We start from the raw sequence: 22373 nt of genomic DNA on the forward strand, positions 1-22373 counted from the left end.
TGGACATGTCACAGAAAAGAAATCATGCACTCTGTGGCCTTTTGTGCCCGGCTTCTTTTACCGAGCACAGTGTTTTCAAGGTTCGTCCGTGGTGTAGCGTGTGTCGGTACTTCATTCCTATTTCCAGCAGAATAACATTCCATTGTATGGAAGACCGCATCTGGTCGATCCACTCATCAGCTGACGGACGTGTGTATAGGTTTTTGTGTGAGTGTAAGTTTCCATTTCTCCCGTACAGATGCCCAAGAGTGCAATCGCCAGTTCATACAGCGAGTGTGTGTTTCGTCCGTAAGAACCGCCCGGACTCTTCCGGAGTGTCTGTACCACTTTACATTCCCACCAGCAACGTCTGAGTGATCCAATTTCTCCACATCCTCGTCAGCATTTTGTGTTACTCTTATGTTTTCTTTTAGCCATTGACAGGGACGTATATTTACTTGTTCTCACTCTGAGCAGAAATAGCCCGTGCTGAGTCTGAGCCCCGTAGTCTCTCCTTGGCATCCCTTCTGTAGGCAGACCGGCCCTAGGTCCTCTAATCCAATATAGCTTGGTTGGTTCCTGCCTCTCCCTGCTAAACCAGCGGGCTCTACATTAAAAGCTCGATTCAAGCTACAGGAGGCCGGCGGGGGACATCTGGGATTTGGACCATACGATTCTATAGAGCCACATTCTAGAGCTGGCTAATGTGAACCCTGGAGTCCAGAACCCCAGATATTTTTACCCAAATAAAAGGATACCTACACTTCCTGTCTTTGGGACATTCCTTTCACGGGAGAATTGGCTCTGGTAGTATTTTCTGTTCCTGCCCTGTGACTGTAACCATCTTCCCAGATGGGCCTATCTCTTCCATAGAATGCAGTGGTCCTGGGGGCAGGAGCAGGCTCTTTAGAACTGGCACAGTGCTTAGCACACAACAAGCGTGTGTTAGGTACGCATCTGCAGAGGGGCCTTGATGAGCATCGCGGACACGTAAAGTCTCAGAGGTGAGACTGAAGACAGGCGTACAGTAGGGCTTAACGGACACGGGCATGGGCATGGGTACATCGAAGGGTTAAGGAGGCACGCCCCTCCCCCTGGAGTTTGTGACAGCACAGAAACGTTCGACTAGGAGAACGAACCCAGCTTTGCCACTTGCTCAGGGTTTCGTGGCTGGGCAGCCATCTGCCTCGTGAGCTTCGGTTCCCCAGGCTTCTTGGGGGAGAAAAAGTGACATCATGAGCACAAAAGCACTGCAGGCCCTGCCAGAGCCTTTGGTAAGGGCTGTGCAAACATCCGTAGGTATCGTTAACAGTGCCTAGATCACACGGCAGGGAATGCGCCAGTAAGGAACTTCGACACAGCAACGGTGGTGCTGTAGCTGACATTCGAGGAGCTAATAGGTGGCCCTTCACCAGGTGTTTGCCGGAACCCCCAAACACATGTATGTGCACGGAGAGATCAACTGAGAAGCACGAGGTGGGGCCACTGCAGCCTGCGGTTACGTGTGATGCATCACGGGCCAGGAAAGCGTGGGCCTGCAGAGCGGGGTGTTTCGTCCAGCTAATTGCTTAGGCCCTAAATGGAGGCGTCATCTTCGATTTGGCATCCGTCTCCATCGCGGGGCTCACTGAAGTCATCGGAGGGCCTCTGCAAATGCACCCCCAAACCGACCTAACACCCCACCCCCACCGCTGACGCCTGGTCAAAGCACGATCACCTCTGTCCAGGAGACCACACGAACCCCCTCGGGGGTCTCCTCACACCCACTCTAACCCCTCTTCTCCGCACAAGATCTTTTACAAATATGAGTCAGATCCACTGCTCCCTGTGCTCAGAGCCTCCAGCTGCTGTGGAATAAGACCCAAAGGCCTGAGGCACGAAGGGCTGAGAACAGCCCAGGCGATCTGAAGAACAAAGACAGCGGGCGTCAAGCTGTGACAAAGCTGCAGTCATCAGGACGCTGGCACAGGGATAGACAAAGGGGCCCGTGGCACAGATGAGAGAATCCGGAAGCAGACCCGCACATCCACGGGCACCTGATCTATGACAAAATCAACAGAGCGGAGCAGAGCATGGTCTTTGCAATAAATGATGTCGGGCCCATTGAAAAAGTGTCCCTTGATCTCTACCTCACGCCGTACACAAAAATCAACTCCAGATGGACCGCGGACCTAAATGTGAAAGGTCAGATCTTTCTTAATAAGAAAGATAATCAATTCTTAAATAGGACACAGGAAGTTCTAACCACAAAGGGAGAAACATGACTAATTGACAAAGTGTTAAAATTAAGAGCCTCTGTCCATCAAAGGACACCGTTAAGAGGACACCATTAAGCTACCCACAGATTGGGAGAAGGAGGAACTCCAACTGTGTAGCCACCAAGAACTTGAATCCAGAATATACAAAATTACATAAAAAATGGGTAAAAGACTTGAACAGGCATTCCACAAAACGGTATATCCAAATGCTCATAAACCTATGAAAAAACATTTGGCTCCCTTGGCCATCAGGGAAGTGCAAATTAAAGCCGCAACGTGACGATGCCATTACATACCCACCTGAATGGCTAAAAAGAGAAGGACGGACAATACCAAGTGTTGACGAGGACGAGAGGCGACCAGAACGCTCACAGTGACGGTGGCAGAGCAAATCGATACAATTAGTTTGGCGATATTTCCTAATGCTGACATACGTGCACCCCACGACCTAACTGTCCCACTCCTACGTGGGCATCCTACAGAATACACGAGCACAGGGTCACCAAAGGACATGCACGAGAATGTTCACAGGAGCATTATTCAAAACAGACAAAAACTGCAAACTACCTAAATGCTCACCAGTAACATGGATAAACGAACTTCGATGTATTCACGCAATGGAACACTATACGGCAACGAGAAAGAACAAATCGCAAATAACGACATGGAGGAACCTCACACGCACAGAAAATGCGGAGCAAGAGGCCAGACCAACAGGTACAGACATTCCCCAACCTACGAAGGTTCGACTTATGATGGTAAGAAAGTAATACGCAAAGTAAGTTACATGAGAGCAACAGCCTATTGTAGAACGGGCTTTGCATGAGATGACTTTGTCTAAGTGCAGGCTGACGTAAGTGTTCCGAGCACGGTTAAGGAAGGCGAGGCTAGGCTATCATATTCGGTAGGTGAGTTACGACAAATGCATTTTTAACTTGGGATATTTTAAATATCTTGGGATGTTGTGAATCGAGGACCGTCTGCATGCCATCTACACGAAGTATAAAAACGAGCAGAGCAAAGACGCGCTTTTAGAAGCCAGGAGCGTGATGGGAGAGGGTGGGTGGGGTAGTAGCTGGATGGGGACACTGGGCATGGGCCCCAAATGCTGTTTCTCGGCCTGGGTGCTCTGAAACAGGTGTGCCAAATTTGCGACCGTGTACCAAGCCGTACACTGCGGATCTGCACACTTTCCTGCAAAATTTTCCATTGTTTATAAGCATTTTCAGGCCAAGTAAGCTACACGTCAGTAAAAAGTTTTAAAAACATCCCAGGCCCTCATCATGGCCACATGATCTGGCCCGTCTCCCATCGCATCTTAGCCCTATCCCTGTCCTCGCTCATCCTGCCCTGGCCACACTGCCCATGCCCCTAGAGGCCAAGTTCATTCCCACCTTGGGGCCTGGCACATACAGCCCTCAGATCTGCATGAGGCTCACACACTCAGGTCCCCAAGAGAATGTCCCCCCCTCAGAGGAGTCTTCCCTGACCACTCCATCTAGGACACCCAGGACTGGGTGAAGACTGCACCCTAAATTCCTGTCTGCCAGAACCTGGGGATGTGACCTTAGGAAGGGGACCTCTGCGGATGTGATCGAGGGGAGAAGCGGTCACGCTACATCAGGGCCGGCCCTCAGTCCAGTGACGAGTGCTGAAAGCGTGGCTGAGAATACATGGACGCATGAACGCATTCACTCCACCCTCTAACACCTCGGCAACAGGGAGGACAGGGGTGGACAGGCGGAGCGCTGAGGACGTTTAGGGCCGTGAAACTACCCTGTGTGATACCGTGATGATGGACGCATGTCATTCTGCATTTGCCCAAACCCACAGAACGTGCACCACCACGAGTGACTCCGAATGGAAACTAGGGATTCTGGGTGACGATGATGAGTCTGTCCACGGAGGCTCATCGACTGTAACAAATGCTCCACTCTGGCGGGGGATGTGGACAGCCGGGGAGCCTGTGCGTGTGTGGGGACAGGAGGCATGTGGGAACTCTCTGAACTTCCTCTCAATTTTGCTGTGAACTGGAAACTGCTCTAAAAACAAAGTCTTAAAACCAAACAAAACACACTCAGCAAAGTGAGAGGAACAGGGACCCCTCAATGAGGAAAACGGTCAGAGACGGGGGTGGCTGCGGGGTGAACACAGCCCTTCTAAGCTGGGAACTCACATCCTGTCCTCAGCGGGGGCCAACGGGCTGCAGCCTCACCCGTAGAGTCTGCATGTCTTATACATGGGGGAAGAAAGAAGCCCTCAGCTGCCGAACTCAAACTAGAAGACAAAACCGCAGATGCTTCGGGTGCGCCCCGTCTCCACGGACATGTCAGTTTCATCCAGGGACCAGCACGCTTTCCCCATGAAGGGGCCAATGTTTTATAGGTGTGTGGGTCATCTGGTCTCTGTCACTGTGACGCAGCCGCAGACAACACAGAAACGGATGACGAGATGTGATGCCCTCTACAGGGTCTCTATGCAGGGGTGGGGCAGGGGCACCGGGGACAGACTCGTCCTCCTCACCCCCACCCCTTGCAGAACTTGGCTGAAGGGTTCCTCTCCCCGCTTCACCCCTTCTCAAACGCTCTGGGCTGGCTCTCGGGAGCTTCCCAGGGCTGGTTTTTGCAGAGCTGCTTTCCCACGAAGCCCGGTGAACAGGAGGCGGCCCCGTCCGCCCTGGGCCCCAGTGAAGAGCAGACAACAAGGCTCACGGTTCACAGCGTTTGGAAAAGTACTGCTGACAGCCAGGAGGTAATCAGGCAGTGACCCCACACCTGGGTGAGGGGGTCGAGGTGGGCGTGCGTGAGAGGAACTCGGCAGGCAGGCTGTCCTCAGCCCTCCCTCCACGGTCATGGTCACGGTCACTTGAGAGGAAATGAAGAGGGGAGGAGGCCAGGGACAGACGGACGCCATCCACAAAGTGCACTGGGGACAGGAGATGCAAGCAGTGTAATTAAGGCCTCCAGACACCCGTCGTGAGCTCGCCCATCACACCCCTGGCAGGTGGTTCACACCTCTGAGGAAGAACCAGCAACGACGAAAAAGGCTTAGAAGAAAAGCTCTCCATCTGGAGCCTGCAGCCCAGCCTGCAACTGCTGGCCCAGCCTGTCTGAGGCAGCGCTTCAGCCGGCAGCTGACACCCCTGACCCTTGGGGACAGTTCCAGGGGGGTGGGGCTCTAAAGTGAGAGGGACCTGGCTGTGCTGCAGAGCTGTGTGACCCTGGGCAAACTCCTTAGCCTCTCTGGGCCTCACACGCCCCATCTTTATCAGGATTCCACGGAGTAAGGCTTTGCCCGGTGGATCCACGTGCTCAGCAAACATTTACTGAGCACTTGTGGACACGGCAGCAAGCCAGGCAGTCTGCGGGTGGAGGGGTGAGGTACGTTAGACCGCCACACGACAGCGCTCCAAGGGTAGTCGGGGGGAGGGCAGGGTGGGCTGTAATGAGCGCTGCAAGGGAACACGACAAGCCACCCTGGCTGGGTGTCGGGAGGGAGCCAGTAGGAGGGCGAACCGAAGGCCTTACTTTAAAGAGCAGTAATTCAGTGCTCCCGAAGTGCCTGACACCCAAAGGAAGTACAGTGGCAGCGCCACTCACCGGGTGTTTCTCGTGAGCTGGCCACCGCGCTAGGTGTCCCACATACAATGAGCCGTCTCCACCACCCAGCCGTCTGGCAGGTTCTTCGCAGCCCCATTTTACAGACGAGGAGAAGTGAGGCTCAGAGAGGGACGTGACACGGCCCAGGAGAAGGGGGAACCATCTCAAACCCATAAAGTCTATTGCCAGAACCGACCCTTCGCCATAACTCCACCTGGCCCAGACGTGAGAGGACAGGTCTGTCTGGGACCGGCTCCTTGGCAGCGCTGCACAGAGGTAACTGGTGATGATGACAACAGACAAGCTTCTGTGAGATGCCTGCCTCCTATCAGTCTGTATATCCACCCTCTCACTGAGCCTCTCAGTGCCGGGCGGTGGGGCAGAGAGCAGGCATGACCTCTAACCCCACCCTGCAGATGAGGAAACTGAGGCCGGACAATTGCCAAACTACACTCCGGCTCCCAGCCTCCTCGTCTTCCCGCGGCTTTGCAGGCAGGGCTGGACATAAATTGCAGGGCTCGAGAGAAAATGAACATTTAGGGACCCATGTTCCAAAAATTTGGGATTTTTAAGACAGTGACATTATAGCATTAAACCAGACGTGGGGCCTTGTGGGACTACACAGGTCATGTGCTCACGAGGCCGGCCCTGCTGGCAGAACCTCCTTCTGGGAAGATCACTGCCTTCTAGGAACGTTGGTTGGAGCCGCCTGTGTGTGCTCTGGGGAGGGCTGCGGCGTGGGGGTGCTGGGAAGCAGGGACCTACCTACTCAGGGGAAGGAGACGCAACAAAAAGAAACGCCACAGAGACCTTCCGTTCGGCGCTGCCGCTAAAGACACAGGCCCTGCTGAGAGCCGGACCCTGGCGAAGCCTGGCACCCGCGGCTCGGTGCTGCCTAATACCCAGGGCTAACGCTTGTCAACCACCTGCTCTGTGCCAGGCACTGTGTTAAGTGCTTCGCATGCATAATCTCATTTAATCCTTTCAATAGCCTTTGAAGCAGCCACGTGGTGAGGGAGCTGTCGGATGACCCAGGGGAACCTGGGCTCTGGAGCTGGTCTGTCCACTGGGAAATGGAGACGTGTGACCTGCCCCGCAGGGCTGTTCCGCTAAACGAATGCCTCATAATGAGCGGTGGCTCATCCTGTGGTGCTCGGCACAGACGTTGGGCACGAAAACCTTGCTTAATGATAATCATAAACATTACAAATTTATTCCTATATCATCACGTCACGACACACAACATCATTAGTATTTTATGCCAAGGGACGCTGAGGCCCAGAAAGGGGGTGGCAGAGGGAGGAGAACTGCTCCCCCCTAACCTGCCGCTGTGTCTGCTCTCTGACTTTTCTGAAGGGTAGGCAGGCCTCAGACTGTCCCAGACGACGACACGGCAGGGACGTGCTGGTGGCTCGCAGTAAAGACCCAGGCAAACGCTGCCTGGCGGGCAAGCTGCCATCCCAGCTCACGTGCAGGCCCCAGCGGTAGTCCTGACAACCTGACCGTGCTCTCCCGCGCCCTGCACACGCACCTGGCTGTGCCACTGCCTGACGGTCACTGCTGCTTTCCTCCCTGGTCCCCCCCAGAGACGGAGTCCACGAGAGAGCGGCCCGTCTCTCCTCGAACGGCTGCATGCTCGGCACCTAGCACAGTACCTGGTACAAAGGACGCGTGCGGGGTCCACTAAAATGATCTGGGAAACGGCCGTGCCTTGGAGACGTGGGAGCAGGACCATGGGCTGCAGGGAGGAGTGGTTCCGAGCCAGGGCTCTGGGTCCGACACAGAGATTCAAACCCGGGCTCAGCCGTGTGGTCCCGGCAGGACCTTCACCTGCTCAGGTGCCCAGTTTCCTTCTGGTGCAAAGGAATAATGGCATCCCTCCAGCCCCTCTTCACAGGGCTGCTATGCGGCTTTAGAAAAGATATTGCACAGGAAGGCACACAGCGCAGAGCCCAGCACACGGTGGCACTCTGTCGCAGGGAGCTGTGATTTCGAGAACACCTGGCAGATCAAGTCCGCAGAACCTGCCTGGCAAAATGGTCCGTCCCCTCAAACCCTGAAACCTCCCCCTGGCTCTGGCCTTTGCTGGCCACCGGCTTTGTCTGCAATCAGGTCTGTGGTTTTCTGAACAAGCTCGGCTCCCTGAGAAGGTTCACAGCGACCCCTGCTGGCCGCCGCTCAGAACTGCCTCAGACCCCAGTCTGTGCGCACAACAAAGCAAGCTGAGCCCTCCCGGGAGCCTTTCCCTCTCTGGGGAGCTGATGAAAAATCCCCGCAGAACGACGGCGGGGAGAGGAGGCACTGCGCATAATTACACTTGGTGGACACTAATTCCCCTGTCTTCTCAAAATAAACATAACGCGTGAGATCGAACAAAGTGCCTTCCCTTTCCGTGGCGGTCTTTTGTTCCCTGGATCGGTGTCATCCTACACGGACTGCGGAACCAGGCGAGCCTGTCGTTTCGGTGGGGTCCGACTTCCCGATCAACACGCGCTGTTTGCGGCAATCCCATTCCGATCTGCCAGGTCTTAAAACGGGCTCTTTCTAAAGAGCAGAGGCACGTGAAAGCTAGCGGACGTGTGGGCTATGGATGTAACCACGACCTCACTCACAGGCTCCTGACTGATCGCCAGCTGCAGAGGGATGGAATCCCCCCCTTCCTCCCCCCAAGCTGTCACCCCATCTCACCGGGCTGTCCCCATCGAGGGGACCCGGTTCACGGCTAAGACCCTGCTACTCAGACCCTGGTGGGGTGGGCGCCTTTGCACCAACCCCAGCTAACCACGTCCGGTAAGAAACTATACGCCAGCACCCAGTTTAGAACGGGGATGGGGGACAGAGATTTTTGAAGCAAATCCTCCAAATGGCTCCCCATGCTTTTAATTGCCAAGTGAGAGCAAAGAGGTAGATTTCACACACAGACATTTCTCCCTAGTCTCCAAGATCCGGGGCTTTTGCTTCCACAGTCGACCTTGCGAGATACTAACTGGTAAATCCAATACAAACTCAGCCCTCCCGATGTTCATGCTAGAACTCGACAAACACAGGTTAGGTGAACGAGGTCAAGTATGTAGAATCCTTCACGTCCACCCATGCGGTTCCCAGAGCACTCAGATCGCGGCCTGCCCTGGACGAGCCGCTCGGTTGGGGTGGTATCATCTGCCGTTACGTCGTGCGGGCCTGTCTCTGGGCCACCCAGCATGTGCCCGGGGACTGCCTTGGCTTTACACATTTCCCCCTCATGCGCTTTCACAAAGACTTTGCATCTAGGGCTCGGTGCTGGGTGACACTCAACTACCCTGAAAAACCGAACACTGTGATATGCCAGCACAGGAGTTGCAAACTGGTGGCCTCTGGGCTATATCTGGTCCATAGACAGACTTTGTCCTGCAGTGCTTGATTTTAGAAAGCAAATTAATTGCCAACTTATTCCCCCTAAGGATTCAGATTGTCGTTTTCTCTTTCAAACGGTGGGAAGAACTGGTCCGATTAAATCTGCATTCCTGCCTGGCATCACTGCATCAGTCCCCACCGGCCGCTCCTCCCCACCCCCTCTCAGCGTGGCCCCTGACACCGCTGAGTTATCCACCTCATGCTAGCTGTTGGATTGCATTATTTATGCCGGTGACTCATCCTCGTTTTGAAAGGGGCTCTCCATAGACAGCCATGTAGACCAGTGGTCCCCAACCTGGCTGGACATCAGAATCTCCTGAGCTCTGATCAAAATACCAATGCCTGGGCCCCAGCCCTAACCAAGGGACTCCAACTTGCCGGGGGTGGGGCCTGAGCAGAGGTGTGTTTAAGTCACCAGTGGTTTGAATGTGCCACCAAGGTGGAGAACCCCTGGCTTAAACCAAAGGAGTGACCTGGGAGGTAGAAATTTCAGACGGATCACGGGTAGAGCTGATGGGGATGAAGCAGACTGACCGCCCTGTCTCGTCTTGCCTCTGGAGGGGAGGCCTGGCTGTTCTGACTTTTTTCTGCACAGTGCTCTAGAGAGCGGAGCCTGAGATCGAGGGAGATGAATCAAAGGCGGCCAAAAGATGACCTTTGAAAGACCACTGTGCTAAGCTTCAGCGGAGCCACCAAAAGCCCGAAGGCCGACTTCCCCAAGGACCCGGCGGTCCTCCACCCACGCGCCGTCCACTGGACCGGACTGGCCCTTCTTACCTGAAGAGCTCGCGGATCTCCCGCCTGTCAGCCTGGAAGGGGATGTTCCGTACAAGAATCTTGGAGGTTGTCTGCTTTCTGGGAACCTGCTTCTTCCGAGTGGATGTCAGGGCTGGCCTGGGGGTTAGGGAGAGGGTTCAGGTCACTCGGGGCGTCAGCCGCCACTGCCCTACACTGACCCACCCCAAATCCCACAAAAGTCAATGCTTGTCTTCCGCTCAGGTGAGGGATTTAAGGAGTTAGTGTGGACGAGGCTGAGATGAGCGGGGAGGAAGGCAGCCTCCCCAGGGGGATGCGGACCACAGCTGGATTCGCAAAACAGCTGTGGATGTCCTGTCAACACATCCCACCCTTGGGTGTCTCCTGCCCTTCGTCTGGGAGACACAGGGGCTATCGAGGACTTAAGAAAAGAACCTCAATGAGGGCGATGCTGCTTTCTCACCAAATCTAGTCTCCCCTGTCTCTCTCCAGACACAAAAAGACCTTGGCTGGTTCAAAGGCCTTGTCCGCGACCTTTCATCACTCACCCAAGGAGCATCATCCAGTTTGTAACCATGGACATGGGCTGGGGTGAGAGGGGAAACTCTCAGGCTGAGGTCCACGGCCATCCCTAAGACAGTCCTACCTTTCCTGTCCCCCTGCTCCCCCAAGAAAACCTGCTCAATCGAAGTGGGGGAGGCCAAGGGCACGGCTGAGTTAACAATTAGAGAGAACGCCCAGCCGGCCACTTAGGATCTGTGTGATCTAGGCAGGTTACCTGGCCTCTCTGGGCCTCAGTTTCCTCAACTATAGAATGGGCCTAATGATAGTGCCAACCCCATCATCTGAGGATTGAATGAGAGAGGATGTGTCAAATGCTGCACGGTGCCCGCTGTGTGATAAACATCCAATAAATGGCAGCTATTACTGTAACGAGTGTCTCTACGACTCAGTTCCTTTAAGTCTGCACTACGTCTCCTCAGAGGCCTCCCCTATCTCCACAAAAACAGTAATCCCCAGGCTTTATGTTCCTTCCTAGAGTTCATTGCTATCCCACAGCCTATGACACATCTAATCGTGTTTCTCGTCACTGTCTGTCCTCTAGGGTTGTGCTGTTTAATATGGCAGCCACTAGCCACAGGTGGTCAGTCAAATCTAAGATGGAACAAATTCAAAATCCAGTTCCTCGCCTGTGGGGCAGCCGGCTTCCAAGACGGTCCCCGGGGACCCCTGCTTCTTAGTATCCATGCCCTTGTGTAGTGTGTGGGACACGCTGTGTGACCAGCAGAAGACAGCAGAAGCGATGCTGTGTGGCCTCTGAGACGAGGTCACGAGCGACGACGCGTCCCCTCCTTGCTCCCTCTCGGGCCACGTGCTCGCTCTGGGGGAAATGGGCTGGCCTGCCTAAGGACACCTGCGACCCTAGGGAGAGGCCACGTGGGGAGGAACCGTGGCCTCCGCCAACAGCCACATAAGTGGGCCATCTTGGGGGTGGATCCGTCTGACCGCACTTAAGCCTTCAGACGAGGCTGCAGCCCCGGCCACCTTCCTGAGTGCAGCCTCGAGAGGACCGTGAGAAAGAACTAGCCGGCGAAGCTGCTCCTGAACGCCTGACCCACAGAGATTGTGAGGTAACGTCTGCCATTTGAAGATCACCGCGTGTGTGGGGGAGGGGGGCGGTACTCTGATATGCAGCGGAAGATAAATAACACAGCTGCCATATTTCAAGTGCTCAAATGCCAAATGGAGCAAGTGGCTGCCATACTGGACGTAGAACAGCTGTAGAACATTCTAGAACCTTTCCATCACTGCAGAGGGTTCTCTCGAATACTCTACCCTAAGAATGTAAACTCCACAAAGAGATTCCATTCCTGGCACCTGGGGAGAGTGTCTGGTGCACAGCTGGTTTTCTGTAATAAACACTGGCTAGGAATTGACCCCCTGGAGACAGGGGACTGCAAAGAAAAATCACCACTGCGGGCTGAGTGCTCGTATGCCTGGTATATGCTCGACAATTTATGTGCGACTTCCAGCCATCACCTTTTGCTTTCCAGGCACGGTCACCTGCCCAAGGCCGCTCAGCTTCCGGGTTCAAAGCAAAAGCTATGGGGCTCAGAGCCCGGACTCCTACAGCTCGGGAACCCCCGTTAGACTTCTAAAGGCCCCTGGACATATGGCGCCTTCTCGCTAAGTATGCTCAGCGTGGCACAGGCTGGGGCGGGTGAAACACACTCGAGGTGGCTGAGGCTGGATTCCCAAGTAGCATTAACAAAAAGAGAGAAGAAGAAAAAGTCACAGTTCCAGGTCAGCTCGCTGGCAGCTGTTCTGCTCAATGACCACCACAAACGACCAAGTTGCTGAGAACTAAGAAATAACTCTCTTAAACAAACTCTAGGACTGTTAGAGGTGGTCATTTCATCACCTGAGTCAGGTAGATGATAATGACAATGACAAGAACGGCTTACACTGGGCATGCGTTCTGTGCCGGGCATTGTTCAAAGTGCCTCGAGTGTATTAGTTTATTTAGACGGAAAAACAGATGATGTCGGGGCAAAATTAAAACTTGAAAAAAATAAAAAGCCCACTACCTCAGGAGACTGGTCATCGGGCCCGCCGGTCTGTCCTCACCTCTAACCCCTACTGAATCTCTTTCTAATTAAGTGGAGGCCATCTCTGGGCACTGCTGTCCAGCTCTAAGAGAGCAAGCCCCATCAAGTGAGACATGTAGGTTTTATAGCTCTGGGCTGGTCCAAGCGCCAGCAAGAATCAGCTCTTTCTTGGTTCATTTATATGGCCGAGATGAGTGTGATTTGCTTGCTTCTCCTGTCTGCGTCCCTATTTATTATACGTGCACTAAATAAACATCGACTCGAAGTACTGGCCGGGTCCCAGTCCCTCAGAGAAACGGAGTCGGAGGTGGCAAGTGTGACACCACCTTAATTAGGAAGAGGGGGTCAAGCAGTGAGGACGTTAAAGGGCCGTGAGAAGCCCTCCAGGCACCAGCACCAGACCAAAGGACAGACTCAAATCAGAGGAAAGAGGGGACATTGAAGACTCACTTAGTGGCTCGTTCCGAGATCCTCACTTCCAGCTTGTGGCTGTCCACCACGTGACCCTAAGAGACAAAGCAACACAGCTCATCCCACCGTCCTCTCGGAAACACTCGCCGGTACCCCCGGCCTTTCACCAGAGCAGCTTCAGTTGAGCGAAGGGAAAGGGAACTTCGGAGGGGGGACTGTCCCCAGGGGGTGGGGCTGGCTGGAATCGAGGGCAGAGAATGGCTTTTCCTGGAAATGGCTCATGCGGAGCCCAGGCAGCAGCGGGTGGCCACAAAGTCCCAGCCCGCCAACGTCCCCTCGAGCCGCGAGTGGGCCTCGACCCTGACGCCGTGCTAAGGGTGCAGAATTTTCCATTGTTCATAAGCATTTTCAGGCCAAGTAAGCCCCTCTGGCCTGGCTTGCAGAGAGTTCGGTTTAGTTTCTACGTTCTTTAAAAAAAAATTGAAATCACGGTGGAGCTGCATCTAAAGCCAGGCTCTAACATCGGTTTCTTATGGCAAATGGGCGTATTAGCAAATTACCCTTGAAATCCCTTAAATTGCCCATAAAATACAGCACACGCAGCTTTGTAGAAACAATTCCTTGCAGCAAGATGCACATACGTACTCACACAGGGAGGAAGAGAACACTGTACGTGTGAAAAGTAGAATCTTACAGAATCTTGGCTCATATGGAAGAGAAAGGTGGACCACTGAATGTGCAGAGCTGAAACCCAGTTAAATAGCAAAATCGGATTCCCAGTGTCTCTTAAAACACAGCAACAAACAAAATGAAAGCCAGAGATCGGCATTGCCGGGGCAGTAACTGGCCGAGGCCAGTAAGTGGCTGCCTCTTTACACAGAGCTGCCTTAGCCAAGGGGAAGGAGGCCAAAATTCTACTAAAACGACTGTGTTGGCCAAGCACCCACTGATATTTTCTTGGACACCCAAGGCCTCTCCCTTGACTGGGAGTCAGCCACCTGGAGGATCCCTATAAATAAACGAAGCCCCCTACGGTGGTGGCCCTGTATGCGTGCCCTTTCCACTGTGTCCAGCCCAGCCGTGCCTGGGGCTGGTGTGCAGCCTGCCTGCTCTGGCTTGTGAACTTGGCCCGAATCATGCTACTTTACCTTCATACCGCCTGGCCTCACGCTGGGCAGGCCTGTGCCCCCTTTGTATGGTGCACAGAGACGTGAGAAATTCTGAAGACGGTTTACAAGGGTCCTGGGACCCCTGAAGCCTTTCTGTGGATTGTGGGTTGAGAAGCATGTTCTAGAGGCACGACCATGAGCACCGGCCTGTTCTGTGTCACACTCCTACAGAATGAGGGACGGGCCAGCAATAGCAGGGAGCAAGTGGGTCTACGGAAAGCATGTGAGAAGGCACTGTTCCTTGTCCTCTGCCACCGAAAGGCCTGGGGACACGGGGTGTGCTAGGTGCTAGGGACACCATCTTAGGCTGAGGCCTGGCCCTCTTTGGGGTGGTGCAAACCCCGGGCTGTTCTGCTCCCCTCCTGTCCCTGTGCTCTGGGCCTAGCAGCAGGGCCCTGCTCCTTCCTCTTCTGTGTAGGACCTTGAGTCTATGTCCCAGAACCACTGAGTTCAGCCCTCTTCTCCCGCCTGTCCCGCCTCCCTCCTGGCCCAGGCCATCTTCTCCTGCCTGGATGACTCGGTGGTCTCCCACCTGTCCGCTGATGACCCACATTCTCTGCACAGCAGTTGGAAAGACAGTTCTGAAGCAGAAATCAGATCCTGCCCCAATGTGGTCCAAGCCCTCCGATGGCATCTCATGCCTTCGTGCTGAATTCCACAGTTCTTGAAAGGCTTGCCAGGTGTGGCCCCACTCACCGCCCACCTACACTCCGACCCTGCCAGACTGCTTCCCCACCCCACCCCCATCTTTGGGTAGCTGACTCCATCTTGCTAATTAGGCGTCAGCTCAAGTGTCACCTCCTCAGAGAAGGCTCCCCTGACCACGTAATCTAAAGTTGCCCTCCCCCATCACGGCGCCTGCTTCGTCCATCCAAGCATTTCTCGTGACCTAGTGTATTTATTCAGGGGTCCACTTCACCAGCGCCCTCGGGCCTGGCGCGGCACCTGGCACACACCAGGCCCTCAGTCAAGAGCTGTGACTGAGTGACCGCACTGCAATGACTATGAGTGCGGAGGGAGGGTCTTGATTTTCTTGAGCCACGGTCCCCGGGAGAGCTGGAGAAAGTGTGGACTCATCGCATTTCTGCTTGATTTCAGAGGGTTGACGGCCCCACCCCCTGCCCAGACCCACCACCCGCCAAGTGCCTGCATGGACCTCGGCTGAGAATCCTGACCTTACCTGGAGCTGCTTGAGGGCTTTCTGGGCCTGCTCTGGCTTCCTGTACTCCACAAACCCAAACCCCATGGACAGCATCACTCCTGGAAGAGAGAGAGGTGGGAAGCATCCCAAGCGGCGGGCGGAGAAGAGCGAGCGCAAGGCCAAGTGCAAGGACCTCTGCCTCCCACCCTTCCTTCAAACCCCTCCTCACTCCCCAAAAGACTCCAGCTCCTGGCTGGCCATTTATTACTAGTCATCTTGAAGAATCAGCCAAGGAGGTTATAGAGCCACCACCTGAGGCCCAGCTGACGATTAATTAACAGATGACTGACATGATAATTAACTTCATAATAGAATCCCGCCTTTGGGAGGGAGAAGGAAATAACAGAGATGACCATGGCCATGACAAGCGGCAAAACCTCTATACCTAGACAGTCCCTGCTCCCATACGTAATGCATAAGGTGATTACATGCAGGAAAGTCAACCGCATCAAAGACTTCCTCGCTACAAGCACTTCTGACCAGCCAATCACATTTGGTTCCTGGGTTTCAGGCACAAAGTTGGGAGCAAGGGGGTGACGGCATTATTCAAACCTACCTGGTTCCTACGCACACACGTAATGGGGGGCAGAATTTTTATAGGGAACAAAAAGATAAGACCTCTAATTGCACTTTGCCCTTTTGACACGACACGTGCACGCCTCCTCCCCAGCATTTCACACAGATTTACTAATTTTATCCTCTATTTTTTTCCCAGAGTTGAACTCAAAGAGGAATGGCTCAAGTCTGACGGGTCAAGGTTTGCCACCTTTGACTGGGTGTCGCCACCTTTGCATCTCCTGTATTGTGAGAACTGTGTCTCTCCCATGGGGACCTGCCTGCTTGCACTCCACTCACAGCCAGGTGTCACAGAACAAGGGCCCACTGCAGGTAGAACTCCCATGAGTCGCCCAAGCATGGCTCTATGGGCGGCAGAAGTGAGGCTCAGAGGGAGCTGCTGGCGGACAGGCAGCGCCACCCTGTGGCAACTTTAAATATTTGTTCGTCAGCAGTGTTTGAACACTTCAGAGAAGCAAGGTTGTGGATCAGTGGGGTCTGTGTATGTAGGATATTTAGAAAGTGCAGTCAGCTTGGGTGAATGGCAACTACAGAAAGTCAAGTTCATCGCCCGTCACTGACGCTGTGCCGAGGCGCCCTTTGCCCTTCCCTGGCCCTGGGAGGCCGACCTCCATGGAGCACACTATCTGGGCCCCCTGGCCTTCTGGCTTCCCGCTGGGAAGCCCCAAAGTGACAATGGTGGAGAAGAGAGATCGGGGCACCGGTTCCTTCCAGGTGCCCCACGCCCCCCTCCCTGCTGTGGCAGGGCGCTGGCAGTGCTGGTGTCCACCGACACCCCCAGCTCCCGCTGGCGGCCCTTCCCCTGTGGCTCCGGTCACACCACTCCCTTCCCCACAGTCCTCTGGGCTTAGCTGGGAGAAGGCATTCTCCTGCCTCGACATCCCCCGCGGGTCCCCTCAGCCCAGCCCACCCCGCCCCTTTGTTCAAAGGTCTCTTGAGCAAGCCCAGCAGAGCGTGCCGTTTCCTGCCGCGACCCTCACCGACGCAGACCCCGGCTAGACTCCCTCCGAACCATGACGGCCGAGCCCAGAGAACAGGGCTCTCACGTGGAGGCTCTCGAAAAAGAGAGGGCAGGTTTCGAGAGCTGCTCACGACACTGAAGACCAAGTAACTGTTTCTAAAGGGTGCTGAAGAGGGCTCCCGAGGGTGATAGGCGGGCGCCACACAGCACGAGGGCACGGCGACCCTATGACCCGCAGGGACAGGCCTGGACAGAGCTGGAGACACCGAGGCCAGCCTGACTCACCTCCCGGACTTCAGAGATCACCTCCCTTCCTGAACCCCCCCACGAACGAGCCATCCTATCGTCATCCTGGAACTCAGCTGCCTTCCTCGCAAACCAGACCTGCAGCTCCAGGAGGCAGGGCTGTTACAGAGTGAACTGTGTCCCCCAAACTCATGCACTGAAATCCCCGGTGTCTCAGAATGTGACCTCATTTGGAGACAGGCTCTTTACAGAGACCTTCAAGTTAAAAATCAGGTCATTAGGGAGGCCCTAATCCAATCCAAGTAGTGTCCTTACCAAAAAAAAAAAGGGGGGGGCGGGAGGAGGTAGGGATTTGAACACATGTGAGGTATATACGAGGAGAGCACCACACGAACACGAAGATGGCACCTACGAGCCAAGGAGAGGGGCCTGGAGCAGAGCCGTCCTTCATAGCCCCACTGACACCTTGACTTTGGACCTCCAGGCTCCGGAACCGTGAGACAGTAACTTCCTGCTGCTTAAGCCCCCCAGTCTGTGGCGCTTTGTTAGGGCAGCCCTCGCCAACGAACACGAGGAGCTCCCTTAACTCCTGTGCTACAGTCTGTTTAAAATCCTCCGTGGCTTCCCACCACTCCTGGGAAAAAGCCCAGACTCCTCCACGCGGCACAAAAGCCACTTTGTGATTTGGAATCAGCCTGTCTTTCTAGGTGCATCTCCAGCCTCTTCTTGACCACACTCCCGGCCGGTGCTCGGCTGGTCCGGCCCTCTCACGCCTCCTCCTTTCCGTGCACAGCCCGTTCCTGCCCGCTGACTGCTGTCTCCCCACCCTCCAAGCCTCGGGCTGCCGTGGAGCTGGGCTCCTGTCCCACTGGGCTCCCCTCTACCACCCTCCTCCTCACACTGTGCTGCACCCACCAGCTCATCTGTCTCTCAGGACACAGCTGTAGATGAACTCACGTGGCATCCCTACAAATACCACCAAATTAAAGGGACAGGGACTGCACAGCTAAGAAAAAGCAAGGATATATGGTCTGCCCGTCATCTGCAGGAAGCCAGGGCTGGAGACGAGACAAAGCAAAGGCCAGGGAACTTGGGACGACACCCAAGGTCAAATGGGGAGAGTGAGAGTGGTCTCTGCATGGCCCAGGGACCCACGGGTCAGTGAAGAGTATGGCTAATGACTCTGTGGAACATTCCAGACGTTGTGGACTCTTTCTCTTGGAAGGGAAGAGGGAAAGCTCTAGATGGATCATTTCTTGCTATTCCCTAGGAGATTTCCAGAGCACAGAGGTGCTGGAGGCAGGGAGAGGAGGGACAGGCTTCTGCTATGGAACTGTGTCAACCTTGCCCGCCCCTTAACCGCACGGTCACGAAGCATCTCTGACAGTCTAAGCTGGCAAAGAGTCTAGATTCAGTGGGAATCGGGGGTCTCCAGTGACACAGAAACAAGGACCATTCTGTGCAAGCCAAGTGAGTCTGGCGGTGACAACACTTCTGAATGAGGGGACCTCCAAACTAAGCCAGTGTGAGCTACCTTTACCCAACCCCTGCGCAAAGCCACAGCTTCCGCTGGAACCAAGGCTTTCTGGCTGAGATTTCAGGTGTGTTACCTGCTTTGTTCTTCTTCCTGGAAATTGAGCAGCTCTTCACCACGCCCACTTTGGAGAACACCTAGAAAAGAAAGGCGATGTATGTCGTCAGCAGTTCCAGGCCGATCCTGCAATTGACCCAGGTGCGTCTTGAAGGACGGTGGCTGTCTCTGCCACCACAAACACCGAGGGGCTTCGTTTCTAAACATACAATGCGAACGCGGACTGTGGCTTTCATGTGATGCGGGCCTCCCGAGACATCCCAACGGGTCCCTTACGTGTGTGTGTCTGCCCTTCCAGACCCCAGGCTGCTCTGGCTACCGCTCGGGTCTCTGGGCGAGGTGTCTACCGGACAGCTGTGGTGGTGGCGGTGTGAAGCCACACACTAACACGAGGCATGCCACAGGCAGAGCCAGCACCGTGACGCCGGGAGCGGGCCGGGGTTCCCACCCGCACCCCCGAGCTGCCACTCACTCCCTTCAGCGTCTCCTCGGTCGTGTCGAAGTTGAGATTTTTAATAAACAGAGTACACCCAGGAAGGCCCTCTTCCTCCTCGTCTTCCTCCTCCTCTTCCATCTTTGCTGAAGAGTCTTCTGCTGCTCCCTCTGTCGGCTTCTCACCTTCTGGGGTCTCGCCATCTGGCACTGGGTCCCCACAAAAAAAAAAAAAAAAAATCCATAAACAATGCCTAATCTGCCTGCATCCTGGAGCCTAAAGCACAGAACCTGCTAGATCAAGGGTTTCCTGTCTCTGCGTGGGAAACGTCGGGAGAGGATACTGACTCCTGGCCCGTGCTGGGCTTTAGCAGCTCTGAAGGCGGGGAGAGACTGTCCTGCCTCCTTCCTGTTTTAAAAAGAAAGGAATACGCAACACAGACCCAAACTGACGAGCCTTAAATTGGACTAACCCACGCTAACTTGAACTTCAACATACACCGCTGTGTAAACCGTTTTATTGAACCACACATCTCAGCAACAGGTTATTTTTCCTCAAAAAACACCATTTAGTGAACTGTCCAACTGAAATGCAACTTAAAAACCTTTCAAAGATTATGGAGCAAAACTTAGAATACTCTAAATACCCTTTGCATCTAAGGGATGTCATATTCAATTAAAATTCCCAATACATGAAGCTTCAGGGAGCAAATACATAAAAAAAATTTTTATCTGCACGTGACATATTAAATTCAGAGTTATGTACATTAGTGAAAAACACCAAATGTTCACAAGAGTTACAGTGCTGCCAAAGGCTGGAACAATATCTGCCCATTGGAAATGATGCTACCAAAGGATGTTTAACACGGACAAGTTCACGGACAGTTCAAGTTGCCAAATAGAGAGCGATGCTCGTGATAAACAATCAGGAGAAAAAGTTCACGTCAACAACACGCAACGTAACTCCCGTCGTATTCTGCACACATACGAGACCAGAAACGCGCGCGAGAAAAGGCCCCAAGGCCGTGCACAGCGTGCTCCTGCTTATTTCTGGAGAGTGGGGTTACCGAGGGCTGCTGCGTCACCTGTCACCTCCCGTACTGAACCACTCCTGCTCCGAAGGGACGGCGTTTCAGGAAGAGGAAGCGCTAACGTGCCACTGGGAGTTCGCAGGGCAGGTGTGTGGCCGAGGTGCGGGAGCCGGTCGGCCTTGGTGACGAAAGAGTGTGGATTGGATTTCACCTGAGGGTGACAGGAGCCTCACACGCTTGGGAACAGTGTCCTGACCTCTTCAGAAGCCCTGCTGCCAGGAAACATGCTCAGTTTGGTTCAAGCTCCCCAATTTTTCCCCAAGTCACATGATTGAGGCATGGGGACAACTTCCCCCCTCACATCCAAGCTTCTGAATCGCCTCCCACATGAGCCCCAGAAATCAAATCCAGTCTCATCCGAAGGCCGTCATCGGGCTGCGCCCTCACACCCATCACCCGCACGGTTCTGAGCAGGAAGCCCTGTCTCTCCCTGGCTGGCGCAGGCCCCGGGGAGGCGGCTCTGCGAGCTGGCCCGGAGCTGACGGAGACAACCTTGCTCTCCTTATGTTTCAAACTTCAGAGACCCAAGGGGACTTCATGGGGTTTAAATTTGTCCCCCACACTCTCACACCAAGCACCAAAGCCTCTCCATCTCTCCTGCTCTTTCTGATGCAAGCCTAATGCTTGCAAGTCCTAATTAAGCTTCAATCGCTTTGTCATAAAACAACCCTTTTAAGCCCTAACGGAACCTGCTACAGTGATAATGTCATCTGCCCAACATCAGTGGAAGAGGCAGCCTTCGTCCCTCCGGCTCCCTTAAAGGTGAACCCAGAATCCAGACTCTCCAGGACAATAAAGCAGCAGCCTACATGAAAGCTCCTCCCCTGCCCAAGAAACTAACCGATGTACACAACAAGGGACTCCATGGTGTGGCCCTTTGTACTCGAAACCCAACTTTCAAAGCAAAGCAGGGAGGAAAAAGCATTGCTAACGATGGGGAAGCGAAGCCGTGCAAAGTAGCTAAGACTTCGTTCCGAATGAGAACTTCAGTCCCAATGACAACCACGACCTTGGGCTGGAGTCACAGTCTCGCCCCTCCGGCTCTCCTTGCGTCCGCCATCTTGGAGGTGAACGGAGAAAGGCAGGAACGCCAGGCCCTCGGCTAGATGCCTTCAGGGTGCGATGTTGTTAATGACCACCGTGGCCACACATGGTGGCCCAGGGACAATTCTGGAGGCTGCTGTACCTGAACCCTAGGTCTTGGGCATCTTCAGGCTGGGAGAGAGGTTCATGGAAGACTGCAAAGAATTTTTTTAAAGAGCAAAGGCTGGTGAGGGTGACAGTGACCAAGACGGCTCATGGCCAGTTTAAGGGAGCAGCCCCTTCTTGACACTGGCTAACTGCGGCCATGTAGGAAGGTCAACTGAAGGTGCTCAGAGGTTCTAACCTTTTAAGAAAAGCTGAAAAGCTGAAAAATATGGGAAAACCCACATTTTTAAAATCTTGGCAACTCAATGGCATACACCTCGCAGCAACTAGAGGTCAACGAGGTCTCTGTGTTCTGTTCCCCACTTCTGGGCTGGGCACAGACTCCTGGCAAAGACCAGTGACCCTTCCCTCTGCCGCTCCCAGCATGGCATTCCAGGGGTTCGAGCCTCACCAGGAAAACTGCTCAGGGGAGCCCAGTAGCTCTGAGCATGGCCGGGGTCCACTCTAGCCTGTCTCCCTGCCCCAAGAGCAGCGGCTGGTCTGCATCGAAGTCCTTATTTAAAAGTGAGATGCCTGCTCCAGAAAGTGTAATGTTAGGGCTGAGTGACAGGGCTGAGCCGACAGTCAGCATGGGCACCAATCAGCAGATGGAGCCCATCCTCAGCGGGTGAGCGGTCCTCAGCCGCAGCCCAGGAAGAATGAGAAGGGACCGTGAGAATGGCCAGGACCCATGACCTGCCTGGCTTACCTGGCTCCTCTCATTCCTCCCCGCCCCACTTCTATTAAGTCGGCCCAACATCTGGGAGGAACACCCGGCTTGAAATAAAAGGCGACTGATGCAGCCTGTCCTTCCCCCACAAGCAGAGATGTTCAGGTGTCCCTGAACCTCTGTGGCCTGGCACCCGCCGCCCTGCGACTGTAATCCCCCCGGGATACCGGAGGAGCTAAGACA

General features: G+C 54.4%; 1 protein-coding gene across 1 annotated transcript in view; it reads right to left on the bottom strand.

The window, feature by feature from the left end:
* The window catches only part of RBM19 (RNA binding motif protein 19), a 111800-nt gene that overhangs the window by 63749 nt on the left and 25678 nt on the right, over positions 1-22373 (bottom strand). Inside the window, exons 17-21 of the mRNA XM_039868214.1 lie at positions 19222-19391; positions 18769-18829; positions 15355-15434; positions 13045-13100; positions 10007-10123 (exon numbers count right to left, since the gene is read on the bottom strand). Of these exons, the coding sequence (XP_039724148.1) occupies positions 10007-10123; positions 13045-13100; positions 15355-15434; positions 18769-18829; positions 19222-19391 (484 nt within the window). The remainder of the gene's footprint in view (positions 1-10006; positions 10124-13044; positions 13101-15354; positions 15435-18768; positions 18830-19221; positions 19392-22373) is intronic.

This window comes from Pteropus medius, unplaced genomic scaffold (assembly GCF_902729225.1).
Source record: "Pteropus medius unplaced genomic scaffold, Ma_sr-lr_union100, whole genome shotgun sequence".
Classification (NCBI taxonomy): Eukaryota; Metazoa; Chordata; class Mammalia; order Chiroptera; family Pteropodidae; genus Pteropus; species Pteropus medius.